At 34.5% G+C, this 13,978-nt stretch overlaps 1 protein-coding gene across 4 annotated transcripts in view; it reads right to left on the bottom strand.

Annotated features, from left to right (window-relative positions):
* Nucleotides 1-13,978, bottom strand: part of EDEM3 (ER degradation enhancing alpha-mannosidase like protein 3) — a 68,218-nt gene that overhangs the window by 16,943 nt on the left and 37,297 nt on the right. For 2 of the 4 annotated variants that reach the window (XM_040263808.1, XM_040263810.1), the window contains exons 9-18: nucleotides 13,344-13,441; nucleotides 11,872-11,997; nucleotides 11,591-11,674; nucleotides 10,555-10,638; nucleotides 9,892-10,016; nucleotides 5,250-5,415; nucleotides 4,845-4,999; nucleotides 3,818-3,974; nucleotides 1,503-1,694; nucleotides 24-189 (exon numbers count right to left, since the gene is read on the bottom strand). In XM_040263808.1, the coding sequence (XP_040119742.1) occupies nucleotides 24-189; nucleotides 1,503-1,694; nucleotides 3,818-3,974; nucleotides 4,845-4,999; nucleotides 5,250-5,415; nucleotides 9,892-10,016; nucleotides 10,555-10,638; nucleotides 11,591-11,674; nucleotides 11,872-11,997; nucleotides 13,344-13,441 (1,353 nt within the window). The remainder of the gene's footprint in view (nucleotides 1-23; nucleotides 190-1,502; nucleotides 1,695-3,817; nucleotides 3,975-4,844; nucleotides 5,000-5,249; nucleotides 5,416-9,891; nucleotides 10,017-10,554; nucleotides 10,639-11,590; nucleotides 11,675-11,871; nucleotides 11,998-13,343; nucleotides 13,442-13,978) is intronic. The other 2 variants (XM_040263809.1, XM_040263811.1) reach the window with 1 other exon arrangement.

Here is a 13,978-nt window from a genome sequence, read left to right as displayed (position 1 = left end):
CCATGACATGGAGGATTACTTACCAATAACAATGCCACCAATGGCGCCAGCATTCTGTATGTTGCGTGCCTTTTCTGCAAACATGCACTGCCCTCTTTGTATCAAAGCAATTTTCCCCATCACTGCTTCAGGGTTAGTAAGTTCTGAACAGCCATTGTATGGTTTACTGCTTGCAACGAATCCTCTTGTCTGTCAGAAATAAAAAGTTACCTGAATAACTTTTATCTTCTCAAATCACTACCATGTCATTGAAATTCAAAATCTAGAGCTTTAGGGAGATCTCATTTCTTTTCTAACAATACAACATCCAATATACATTTAGCATAAATTTTTGCTTTCAACATTTTGCATATCATAGTCCCCAACCAATATTTCTACTGTACTTTGCAGTTTATAAAAGCATTTTTACATAAATCACTAAACCTGATCTTTATAATGACTCTGAATTAAATACAGATAACATATACATTTTACATATGGGGAACTGAGATTCAGCTTTCATAATTTGCTCAAGGTCATGATGTTAGAAAGTGGTACAGTTGGAGCCTGCTGGCAGACTCACTACATACCCAAACCCATAATTCAACAGCTGGGAACCATTTTTAAACCATCAATGGTAACCAGAAAAATGTTCGAAAGAGGGGGAAAAAATGGATTTAGTGTACATAAATGTGCAAGCAATTCCTCTTCCTAGAAAAATTAAATCCACCAGAGAACTGATTTTAAAGATGTGAGTGTAAATATGTTTTAAGACCCTTCTTGCTCTTAGAATGTAAATTTCATGAGGGCATAAACCTTCACTGGTTTTTATAAACATGACATATAGCAAAAATCTAAAATAGTGCCTAGAATAAGAGTTGTTGAACAAGTCAATCTACTATAAACCTACATAGCTTTAAAGTATATACTAGAAAAAGTTTAAATTAGTGGTAATAGAGTTCAAAGACCATTGGTTTTAGATGATCAGGATATTTGGGTTCTGGTCTAGTAGCCAGCTAGCTTTGCTACCAGTCAGTCAGATAGTTGAACTGTGAGCTTTGTTTCCTATATTAAACTAAACCTACAGGATAAACTAGCTTAGTGGGCTTCCAAGTTTGCTTGGTGGAACCTCAGCATCTGATGATACTCTTCACAGCCACTTGTCCAGAGCACTTTCGCTTTAGCTGTTCTCTACATTAAGCCTCTGAGTTAAGATTTTTGTTCAAAGAAAGGTTCCAGTAGTTTAAAAGCTTGAAAACCATTTTTAGATAAGCTAAAGGCTTTGAATTAAGAGAACAGTATCTGAACATTTTAAGTAAAATTCTATAACCATATTGCAAACATAAATTATGACTCAATATTTTCAAGATATGCTTTTAAATGTAATCTCCTTTAATCTAGGAGATTAAATATTTAGGTGTTTTAATTAAGTAAAAAATACTAAATTAGAAAAGAGATTAAGAAATTAACAACACTTAAGTACTATCCAAGTTCAACCTCAACAATATTATAAGTGCACACACCTCTTTATGTTTAGACAGGTCTGGCCCAAACTGTGCTGGACCAGCAGTTAATACTACCCGGCCAAAAAATGGGTGGGAAACAATTTGTACAGCTCGTGGAGGGAGCTGCTGTTCTTTTTGTTGCTGACTTGACAATTCAATCATCTCCTGCATAAACCTCAACCCATCTTCCGCGTCAATCGAACTAGCAGCCTAGGAAAGAAACAAGATTAATTTTATCCTTTCTAGAAACTTTCAACTTTTTTGTTTCTCAAATACTTCTGCAAATTTACTCCAAAAGTTCTCTTTTCAGTTTTGGTCTCTACCAAATATTTACGGCCTTATTTCTTCTCAAAAATATTGCTTCTGGAAATATTTTCTGAATGTAACATCTGAAATTTTTATTAATGTCTCTTTCACTGTTTTATAAACCACTTTTGATACAAATTGAGAACTGGACTTCTGACCAAATGCTCACTTTGCTTGTTTTCTCCCCTGGTTACCCTTTTAAGAAATAAACCTCATACCTGACCTATACTCCCCTTCTTTGAAATTATGAACCAACAACCAGATTATATTCAAGGAATAAGTATCAGTCACCTATTACATCCTAGAACTTGACTAGGCACCGGGGACACAGTCTTTTACTTTAAGAAGTTTGTATCTAGAGAAGAGATGTAAAATTAGCTACAATAAAATTTCTCAAGAGGGAAAGCAGACTAGGAACATAGACAAGGGAATGAATGACTGACTTTGCCAGTGTGTATCTGGGAAATATTTGGAATGACTCTAATTGCATCTTAATAGAGGAAAAGTTGAAGAGTCCCTGACTATAGTAGGAAAAAGATGAACTCCTAACACTTTAAAGAAAAAGTCAATGGAACTTGATAGGTAATAGAAGATAGAGGAGAACAGAGAGGAGCTGGCAGACAGAAATTCAAGCCTATCCTGAGATTTCTAGTTTTGGTGACTTAGAGAATAATGGCAGGGCTGACTAAGATGGAGAACAAAAAGGCAGAGAGAGACAGACTGGGGTGAAAGCAGGGAGAGAGAATTAATTCAGGTTTGGACAGACTGAAATCTGAGATGCAAAAATGTATGACAGGTAGATTAAAACTGGGTTTAAGAAGTAAAGTTCACAATCAGGATTACATACAGTTGATCCACTGGAGAAAGAAGTAGCAACCCACTCCAATATTCTTGCCTGAGAAATCCCATGGACAGAGGAGCCTGGAGGGCTATAGTCCATGGGGTCGCAAAGAGTTGGACACAACTGAGCACACACGCATACACATGTATCTAAGAAATCACACGTACAAAGATGATGACGATACTACTGAAGAAGAGTACAGAAACAAAAAAATGTGGTCCAGATTCTTTGACAGTGCCTATACTGAGTGGCTGTGCCAAGAAAGAAGAGTTGCAAAGGAATCTACAAAATACTGAACAGAGTATTTGGAAAGATGTTGGGATGCCCTGGAAGATAAGAAAGGGCTATGTTCTAAAAAGAGAACAGTCAATAGTTACATGAAAGTTCAATCATATGAGGATGAAGGGGCCACTAGCTGGCAACTAGGTCACTGGTGACCCAAGTGCAGGCAGTGTCATTAGAGATGTCATTCCCTCAGCTGGGGCGAGTGAAACATTAAGGAAGCAGACAGAAGATTCTTTAAGGAAGGATAGATGTGGCAAGAATAGAGATGAGACAGAAACCCGAGGGGAAGATGAGGTGGTGAGAAGGCTGAATTAAGAGATTAAGGGATATCTGAATATGATTCTACTTCATTGAAATTATTCCTCAAATTGTACTTTTCTCAGAATTAAGGTAGGAATAAGATGGATAATTTAAAGATCTCAGGTTATGAAAACTTTTAAATAAAAAATCAATAAAAATTCCCCAAAGACACATGTTATGTTGCCTAGGCATAGATAAATAAATGTGTATTTTGATTAATGAATGAAATATTTAATACTCCTTGGAAACTAAAACAGTGTAAAATAGAGATATAAATATTAAAACTAATTATTAGCTTTTAAGACTATGTCCTAAATAGTGGAAAGACAAGAGACTAAGAAACAGGAAACTTAGATCTGAGTCGGTGTCTGACCTTATCAACACAGGCAAACCAGCAACCTATTTGTGATTTAACTGATTTATACTATAAATCAGGTTGAATTAGATGGCTTTCCAAGATACTTCCAAGTACTAAAATTCTGATCTTCTTACTTTAAACCATACATTTACGTTTTTAAAAAGTCAAATGTCATTATGTCATTAAAGCTAGTGAGACCAAACAGGATAGAGACCACAGCTAATTAGTGCAGCAATGTCTTACTTGGATTGCATGTTGAACCAACTGGACTCTCCCATCTTTGAGGTGAATCAAACTCACCCCCATCTTCTTCAAGATTTCTAAATGCTCAGGGTTAGTGGCCATGAAATCTCTGGCTCTCAGAGGGGGTTTAGCTCCACTCCTCAAACTCTCCTCTCTGCTAAAAGTAATTATAGACAAGGCTTAAAAAACTACAAATCAGAATTTGGAAAAAACATAAGGCAAAATAAAAATAATGTTAGATATTTGCAGAATTGCTAGTTTTAAACTACTGAAAAATGGAATAAATAAAAAGTTATTTACCTACATACAACTTAGGTTTTTAATAACTGTTATAGCTTTCAAATATATTTTACAGTTATCAAAAGCTTGTATATTATCTGTAAGGCAGTATTAACAGCATTATAACCATTTGAAGGTACAGAACACCTTGGCTTGGGGATTTATTACTATTTATTTCCCCCTCAAAAAAAACCCCAGACATTTCCCTCAATATTTGAAAAGCAAAACAATGCTTATATCACTGAATAACATTCACTTATATTTTCTTTTAAATTTCTAGTAATAGCTTTTCTAATTAACTATTTTGAAGAAAACAAACTCCTTAACGTAAAAATTTTAATTCAGCAATGAAGAATAAGTATCTCATCAAAAAATCAAAACACTGTATTTTTCTTATACAGAAACTACAGATAAAAGGAAAAATATTTTCTACATAAGCAAGATGTGGAAATATTTGATGAAACTATCATGTGTAAAAATGTGCTGTGGAAGTTACAAACTATTATATGCTGTTAAAATTACTTGGTTCATTAACCAAAAGATATACAGAAATTTCCATAATAACAGACATTATTGCTGAATAAACTTTGCTATCTATTCACCAATAATTTAATTTTAATCCATTAACATACATACCTCACCTCCTCAATATTTTGGTTCTAAATGAATGTATTCCTGGCTACTTCTCACATTCTCTGTCATTTACTAAGAATTTTGGTACTAACAAATATAAAATAAGACATCTTACACTCTGATGATGCCTCTAGGACAGCTCTTGTCCACCACATTTTTCAAGGGTTCACGGATGCTCTGAGCATATAGTGGATCGTTAGGGAAGAGGATCTGAGTGTTTGGACAAGTCCAGTCAAAGTTACTGTCATCCAGTTCCGTATATTCTGAAGTCTAAAAAGAGAAAAGAATGTTATATAAGTACAAATAATTATTTTACTTAATATTATGTTTGTGCAAAGGAAAACATTAAGTGAAATGTAAGTATACACAGGATGCAACATAAGAAAACATCAAAGGTGCTTCTTCAGCCACACTATGTTTACTGAATGGTAGTCATGGATTAGTTTTCACTTAGAAAAACAAAACAAACAGATAGGAGTAAAAAAGAGAGTGAGATATTTAATTCAAAATCATAACCTACTGTGTTCTTCTTAGAGACTCTTTGATTTGTAGTAGAGAGCCAAAGAGGTAACAGATGAGCTTCTGTTGTAAAAATATAATCTTCTATGTCAAAAATAATGTCTTCTTTATCCGCGAATAACAGGTAAAGATATTTAAACATTTCCGCCAAGAAGAAGGAATCCATTCTAAAATAAAAGATTATAGACAAATCTAAGTATGTAAAAATATCCAAATGCCAGCTATTTGAAAGCCACAGAATAAAGGTCAATAAGCCTGTCTACACCAGCAGAGACATCCAAAGAACTACAGAATGTATCTATTCCCCAGTGGTAACAATCTTAACTCCAAGCATATTCCAAGGAAGTAAAAAAGACCAGAGGAGCTGCCTACCACACAAGTACACTAAATCTTGTCAATAATGCAGACAAGATTTGCCTACAGGCCTTCTGAGAAAAGAGTTTGGCATTTCTTTGGCATTTCTTCTACAGAGAACCAACATCAGGGAGGTAATGCTGATGAGCTTTACTACTGAGAACCTTGTAAGAATCTTCAATTAATATTAACTGAACTGGATCAAGTAATACAATTTTGATGTAGCTCATTACACAGCCATTTAAGTGATAAACAAGAAGGCTTTAAAAGTAATCATTTATGAAAAGTTACATGAAAAAAGTACAACACAAAATCATATGGACTATGATCATAACTTTGTAAATACTGAAATACTTCTCAAGAAGGGAATATGAAGAAATAAAGGAAATTAAAAACATATGTGACTTTACAAATGATTTAATGTTATAATGTTTTAATAAACATTTTAAAGAAAAGCTTTAATAAAAAGTGGTAGAAAAAGAGCATAGTTAGATGGAGTTACAGTAACAAGGAATTTAAGTAAATGTGCTACATTCCAAAGCATCTGAGCTTTTAGCAGTTACTAGACAGGCTGCACAGCTTCATAAATCTGGGCAAGCAAACTTCCTGGCATATTAGTAGGCACTCAATAAATGTTTTCATATGCAAGTTTAAACAGCATTACTAAAGAATGAAATGGAGAAGAAGATGGACATGGTGGTAAGGATCTGGGGATTTCAGAATAGAAAAGACCTTCCAATGGCTAGCTATGACACCAAGGGGATACTATATAAGGACCATGAGCTCCAGTTTATTCTGAAGGGACATAATACATGTTTAATAGTGGTGTAAAGACCAAATGAGATTCTATAATGTCAACTATTTAGCACAGCACTTGGCTTGCATATGAGTTCAAAGATAGAACTATCATAATTTTCCCATATATAAATGATGTTTTATTTTAGAACAACTCACCTATAATGTTTCAAAACTTTTTTGAACATTTTGGATGTTAATCATTATAGAATAGATAAAATACTTCCCTGTCAACCGGCAACACACTTATGGTAATTTAACTTTTTCTGGAGGGCTGACAGTTACTATCATGAGCAAATGCTAGTTTGAGAACTGTAAACTAATGTGCAAGATGTTGATTAAAAAAAATTTTTTTTTAATTGGTGGGAAATTACAATTTTGTGTTGGTTTCTACAATAAAACAATGTGAATCAGTCATAATTATATACATATATATATATATCCCTCCTCTCCCTCCTCACCCCCCATCTCATCCCTCTAGGTCATCACAGAGCACAGGGCTAGGCTCCCTGTGTTATTTAGCAACTTTCCACTATCTATTTTACCCATGATAGTGTATATATGGCAAGATATTGATTTTTGGCAAATTCCACAGATGATTGTGAAACAGATGATTTGTAAATGCTCAGACAAGAATAGACATGGTAAGATCACTGCAGTAGGAGTAGGGTAAAGCTAGTGAGTTTGAGTATTCTATCACATAATCTATTTTGTACTTAAAAACCATAACTATACACATAAATGCAAACACACAGCTATTAAAATTATCTGGAAGACTGTTTATAAAACTGCCAACAGTGATAATCTTAGGGTGGCAAGGAGGAAAGTATTGCAGGAAAATTTTCATATTCTTTTTTGCCATTTAAATCCTTTAAAGATCATTATTAGAAAGATACAGATATTTCTATTTTGAAAACTGGGAGGGAGGGCAAGGAGGAGAGACATAGGTGAGCCAGACAATAAGGTAGATCTGCAGGGGAATAAGCAACAAAATGCAGAGTATTAGACGGGAATTTTTACAGCATACTTACCTAAACCCAAAATCACTAAAAACAGTTGTTTAGCTAATACATTTTTAGATGACTGAGATGATATTTAAGCCTTCCTTTGGTCTGCTGCTAAGTCGCTTCAGTAGTGTCCGACTCTGTGCGACCCCATAGACGGAAGCCCACCAAATTCCCCTGTCCCTGGGATTCTCCAGGCAAGAACACTGGAGTGGGTTGCCATTTCCTTCTCCAGTGCATGAAAGTGAAAAGTGAAAGGGAAGTCACTCAGTCGTGTCTGACTCTTCGAGACCCCATGGACTGCAGCCTACCAGGCTCCTCCGTCCATGGAATTTTCCAGGCAAGAATACTGGAGTGGGGTGCCATTGCCTTCTCCATTCCTTTTAGTCTAGATACACACAAAAAAACCCCAACAAAATGAAATTTTGCTGGGATAAGTATTAAGTCCCAAGTTTACAATTAAAAAAGAAAAAATCAGCTTAAGAGCAGAATAGAGAACACACATTTGTTAATTCTGGATGTGACATTTTAAGAGACACTCTACAATACAATCAGAATGGGACAAAGGCAACAATAAGAGATCCAGAAATGTCATATAAGGAATATTCAGCAGGAGGAAAAAAAGGATGCTAAATTTTGAAAAAATGCAACTCTAGACATAGTAAATCATGTCTTCCTCTGTAATTCCTCCACCTGCTACTTTTCTTTCTACTCTAGCACACATCGGGTTTCCTGCGGCTCCGCAGTAAAGAATCTGCCTGCAACACAGGAGACTTGCAGGAGGTGTGGGTTCAATCCCTGGGCCAGGAAGATCCTCTGGAGGAGGAAATGGCAACCCACTTAAGTATTGTTGCCTGCAAAACCCCATGGAGAGGAGCCTGGTAGGCTACATAGGTTCACATAGAGTTGGACACAACTGAGACTTGTAATTCTTTTATACCCACCTTCCTCACTTACTACAAGTCACAGGAGGGCAGGGACTAGTTCTAATTGGTCTTTTCATCCTCTTACCTAAGAGCAGCATCTGGTATACAGTAGACAGTTAATTACTGTTCTTTCAATGAGCTGCCAGCATAGCATATAGTCAAAAGCCTATCTGCCTTGATTAGAATTAATCTAACTAATTCTGAGACCTCAGACAAGTTCCCTAATCTTTCTGTGCCTTGGTTTCTTCATCTATAAAATGACGATAACAGAAATTATACTTCAGAGGGCTGTTGTAAGGATTAAAGGAATTAAACATAGAAAGTGTTTAATTAGAAGAGTGCTCGGAATGTAGGAAGCAGCCAATAAATGTTACAGATAAATACACAAGCCATCTGCTTTCATTTCTTGCTGTTTTCTGTATGCCTGCTTCCAGAAACCTATCCATTTCTTATCAGCTGTGGTCAAGGAAGGAGATCTCAAGTCTAATCAACTATTACCTGAATACTCCGAGAGAAGGACTGAGGGGCAGCTCTGTGATTAGATGAGTGTTGTGTTTCCCCGTTCCTAGTTCCTCTGTTGGGAACTCCTTTTACCACTTTCCTTTTTCTAGTCCTGATCCTTCAGGACACGAGATGCTCTAGAAACCTTTAAGTGACTATCACATTCCACTCTGCATTTCACATCCCTTTAATATGCTCCACAGCACGAACACAATGCTTTAAAGCCTGTTTATCTGCCTACCCCAATGATTCAAAGATAGAAAGGACATGTTTGTTTATCTGTAATCTTCAAAAACCAGTATAACTCTGGCACATAAGACATTTTAGTAAATATTTGTAGAATGAACATTTGCTAACCAAATGAACAAATTTTAATGTTCATTTAGACATGTGTTGCTATGTTCTGAACAGTTAAAACAACCAAATCTAATGATCCTGGAATAACTGGAATTTTAGTGACTTTCACATTAACCAGAGCATGCTTTTTGTATCTTGAATGCTCCATGTCATCTACATCTATCCAGCATCCAACAAAACATAACCTGCCAACAATCCTCCACAGCCCTCCAAATCAACAACAGAATAAGAATATACACAGTAACCACCACAGTGCTTTTGGCTGAACAGGGATCACCATTCAGATCATTCATCATCACCACCTCGATGATTTCTAACATTTTACATAATAGAAAAAACTATTAACAAAGAAGAAAACTCCAACTTTCCTAATACTCCAAAGACCAAGGTTCTGATGTTTAACAATCATTTATTCATCTATTTAAAAATCATTTGAGCACTTACTATATGCCAGTCACTATGGCAAAAATACAGCTTTCAAACAATTTAAAATAAGCCTACTTAAGAGAGTTTAAAAAAAAAGTAAGCACAATGAACTAAGATTTACATCTTACAAGGGTATTTGAAGACTTATATTTTCAAATACCCTTGTAAAAGCATTAAGCTTATCTGAAGGCTACCTAAGAATCATATTTCCGTTAGTTGTCACCCTGTTTCATTGTTTCAGAGTTACCCCGAGGAAAGGGGAGGTTAGGAATTGTTTTACCTGTCCTCATGACTTCCAGTACGAACATCCTTCATGGCAGCAAATCCGCAAGGCACTCTAGCATATTTATTTAAATTTTCAATAAGTGTTTTCCCTACTTCAAGGTAGTAAGGATCTCCTGTAGCCTATTAAAAAGGAGAATATACGTATACATATACACAGCTTATATAGTACCATATAACCATTCATTTATCAAATATTTATTGAGCACCAGCAGGGTGCCAGGCACTGTATCAGGCACTGGAACACATATTACATGGAACCTGGTTCCGAAAATAAGCCATGAATCTGCTTTATGAATTTCTTAAACACACAACTGGAAAGCAGCACAACTGTACATCTTAAGCTTTAAATGAAATTTCTAATGCCCAGAAGGGCTGCCTGACTGAAAAAAGGCAAGAGACACGCTTTAAAAGCAACTCTAGAATATAAAATGTCTCTTTAATGCAATGTTTAACAAATGTTTTGAAAAGGCATAAAGCTTAGAAGTCAATTCTTGCATCTTTCAATATTCTATGAACTAGATGAGTAAGAACCATGATCTATCCAACCATTATAACATTAAATAAGAACTTTGAAAACCCAATACTATTATTATAAGATAGTGAGTTATCCAACAGAGAATAAGGGCTAAATGGCCAAAAGAGAGTTAAATTAGCTTACTTTATACAAGAAGTAGGTACTTTCTGCAAATTCTGGCCTTAACGGATGTTGAGCCCAATGTACCCTGAAATCTGTGGTAAATGCCTAGACAAAACAACATACAAATATTCATAAAAGTGTGATTTAAAAAAATAGTTCTAGACTATATTGCAATATGTAAATTAGATCACAGACAAGTTAAAATATTGATAACAACCTATGAAATTAAAATTTTCATTGCTTAAAATCACAGTTCATTTTTGTGAGGCTGTTATTTTTACCAATTAAATAGGATTGCCTTTTTAAATGATCACTTTGGCTATTAGGAAGCTTAGGAAAAACTATGACTCAGTAATGCTACTACACAGGTCCTGATGGCCTACATAATTGTGTTTTCTTTTTTTTCCTTATCACTACTTTTTCCTCTTAATTATTAAGTCCCTCACCCTCCTATTTCTATTATAGCATATGTACTCTTTTCCTTTTTTTTAAATAAGAATCTCAAGTCCTCTGTGGCTTGAAACAAACACTTCAGGAAGCCTTCTGTATTGGTGAGATGCTTAGGTATCTCAAAGGGGGTATGGTCATATACAAATTTGGAAAATTTTTATGGTACATTTCTGGAAAGCCAAAAAGGTATGCTATTAAAATTCTGCAGTATCAAGCTAGCAAGAATATTTATTATTAACATATAAAAACCAGGGAGAATAATTCTTCAACAGCATGAAGAGTTTGAAAAGTACAAAAGTCTCCCTAGCTGGCAGGTATGTGTCAAAGCCAGAATGAGAAAATATGCAATGGTATGGATTAGAAAAGGCTGAGAAATACCAATCTGGAATATTTTTTAATATTAAATTAATAAACTGTCATTATCCTAAAGTGGACTTCTCTTAATACATAAGGAAAAGGAAAAACATATACTGTATAAACCCAAAATATATTAAATAAACTATTTAACCAGGAAAAATAAAAAAGAACCAATCTTGAAAATGACATTTTCTACCTTTAAATTATCAATCTATAGACTGAAGTAGAATTCCAAAGATGATCTGCTTACCTCTGGTAGAAAATTGTGTTTTTTAATCACTTGATATAACATTTCATGAGTTTCAATAGCAGGTCTAATATCTCCCTTTAAGACCTAAAAACCAACAATAACAAAATAACCTAGTAAAGCATGAGTTGATGTTATTTGCAATCATTATATACACAGAAAAATCCAGGTTAACACAAATTTGAGTGACTCTGTTTTGATAATTCAGTTTGGAGATCACAAATACACTTAATCATTCTACTTCAGTATTAAGAGAATTAAGAGTTTTGTTTGTTTTTTTTTACCTGCAAACCTGGAAAAAAGGCAAGCAAAGCATCCATCCATGTCCGAGCATTCAGCATTGGCTTGTGGATATGCACATCAAGTAGAAGAGGTGGCTGGCTTATATACCTCATGATGGCATCATAGTGCTAAAAAAGGTCACAATATGTGTTCATGAAAGTCGATGAGAAAAGATGTACTGTTCTAAATACAGCATATCATTAAACAGCACTGTAAAGAAATGAAACCTGAATTTATATATGAATAAATTTACTAAGGAATTGTTACCTAAACTAATGCATCTCATCGGTGCTGCCACTCTTATGGTCCACTACCTCTGTCTTTTACGGTCTTAAAAATTCTTCTCCCCTTCTTTCATCTTCTCCTAGAATTTCTCAGCCTTGACAACAACAGGTTGAGCTGTCAGAGTCAATGAATGATAACAAACCAACAAAAAAAATAATATCTGTCCTCATGCAACTCAAGAAACTCTTGTTATAATCTAAAAATGATATATGTAATAGTGTTTCTAAAAGTATTCAACTGATGACTTATCAGGACTTTTACTAGGTTTTCCCCCTAACTCATCTATTATTTGTTAACTATTATTGAGTACCAGATAGATCTTAAAGCACTGTTCTATCATTTCATATGTATTAGTTCATTAATCTTCCCAATAAACAGTACTGGGAAAAAAATTAAATAAATAATTCTCATTCTGTGGATAAGGAATAGAGGAAAATACCTAAGTTACTTGCCCAAAATCACAAAACCAGTGGTACAATCAGGATTTAAACCCAGATAGGACAGCTCCCATACTTGTAACCACTATATTGTACTATGCCACAGTAACGTGAGTAAACTCATGAGAGGGAAAAGAAATGGTAAATTATTTTGAAAAGAATGTGGTGACACAGTTGATGAGTTTACTGTAATTAATTTCAGTTTGATTTAATTATAGACAAAGGCAATCCAATTAGGTTCAATAATCTCCTCCTTCACCCCTAAAAATATGCCTGTGAGTCTGATCCAGACTTAAAGACTTACAGACTTGCTTTTGAAACAAATACTCACTGGTTTGTTCAAGTCTCCAAAGCCCCGATACTTGGCGTGGTCAAGGACCAAGTCAAACTTCCTAACTATTCCAAAAAGAATTAGAATACAAAGGAGAAAGCTAACTAGTAACTAGCTTCAATAAATTCTCTTCCTTGTATAAAAGATCAGGTAAACCTCGTATCTACGTATTTTATTACTTACTGGAAAATCTTGAAAACTTCTGATGATAGGTGAAAATAAAAACTACTTTGCAAACTAGTTTTTGAAATGTATGTAGCGTTTTACCCTGTCCCTGTCCAACATCAGAGAATACTGACCAAAAAACTACTATATATTTTAAAATAATTTTTCAAAGTATCATTCAAATGACTGAATTTCTATCAAAATCTCACAAATTATAAAATGGCTCTAAAATTAATACATAATTGGAACAACTTACTGTATTAAATCTTTCCAGAAAGCTGTCATCTCCAAGCAAGACATAGGCTTTCAACAGGTACTCATAATATGAATCAATCCCTGCTCCAACTCCACTATCTATGGAAAATACATATAAATGTGATTTTTTATTAAACAAGTCTTTAAAATTCTTTACAGAGTATAAGATACTAGCACACTAAGAATAAAAAATCAGTCTAAATATGAAACTGTCCAAAGTAAAAATTATACATTTATAGAAACATTAACCCTACTATATGCCTAATAGGTTCCTTTACTGATAATAGTTTATATGTTTTAAAAAAATTCTTGCTTTGTAAAATTGGCTACAGAAGAAGTCTTATTTAAAAGTCAGAGATACTAGTTTTCAGAATTTTTTTTTTTTTTTAGTTTTCAGAATATTTTTAAAGCTTCTAATGAGGAACTTCAAAGAGGAAGCACTAGAGGGTATTATAATGCAATTTAACCGGATCCTTTATCAGTTAGCCATCAATCATTAGTTATAACAGATATGAAAACAACACTGCTGCTGTTTGGAGGTGACAGTTACATTGCTGAAGCTAGATAATAGCTGGCTTTTTCCTGCAAGATCATCACAGAAGACCAAAGAAAGAAAATAACAAGAAGAAAACTGTA

Source organism: Oryx dammah, unplaced genomic scaffold (assembly GCF_014754425.2).
Source record: "Oryx dammah isolate SB20612 unplaced genomic scaffold, SCBI_Odam_1.1 HiC_scaffold_21, whole genome shotgun sequence".
NCBI classification, from domain to species: domain Eukaryota; kingdom Metazoa; phylum Chordata; class Mammalia; order Artiodactyla; family Bovidae; genus Oryx; species Oryx dammah.
This window is presented reverse-complemented; position numbering and strand designations above follow the sequence as displayed.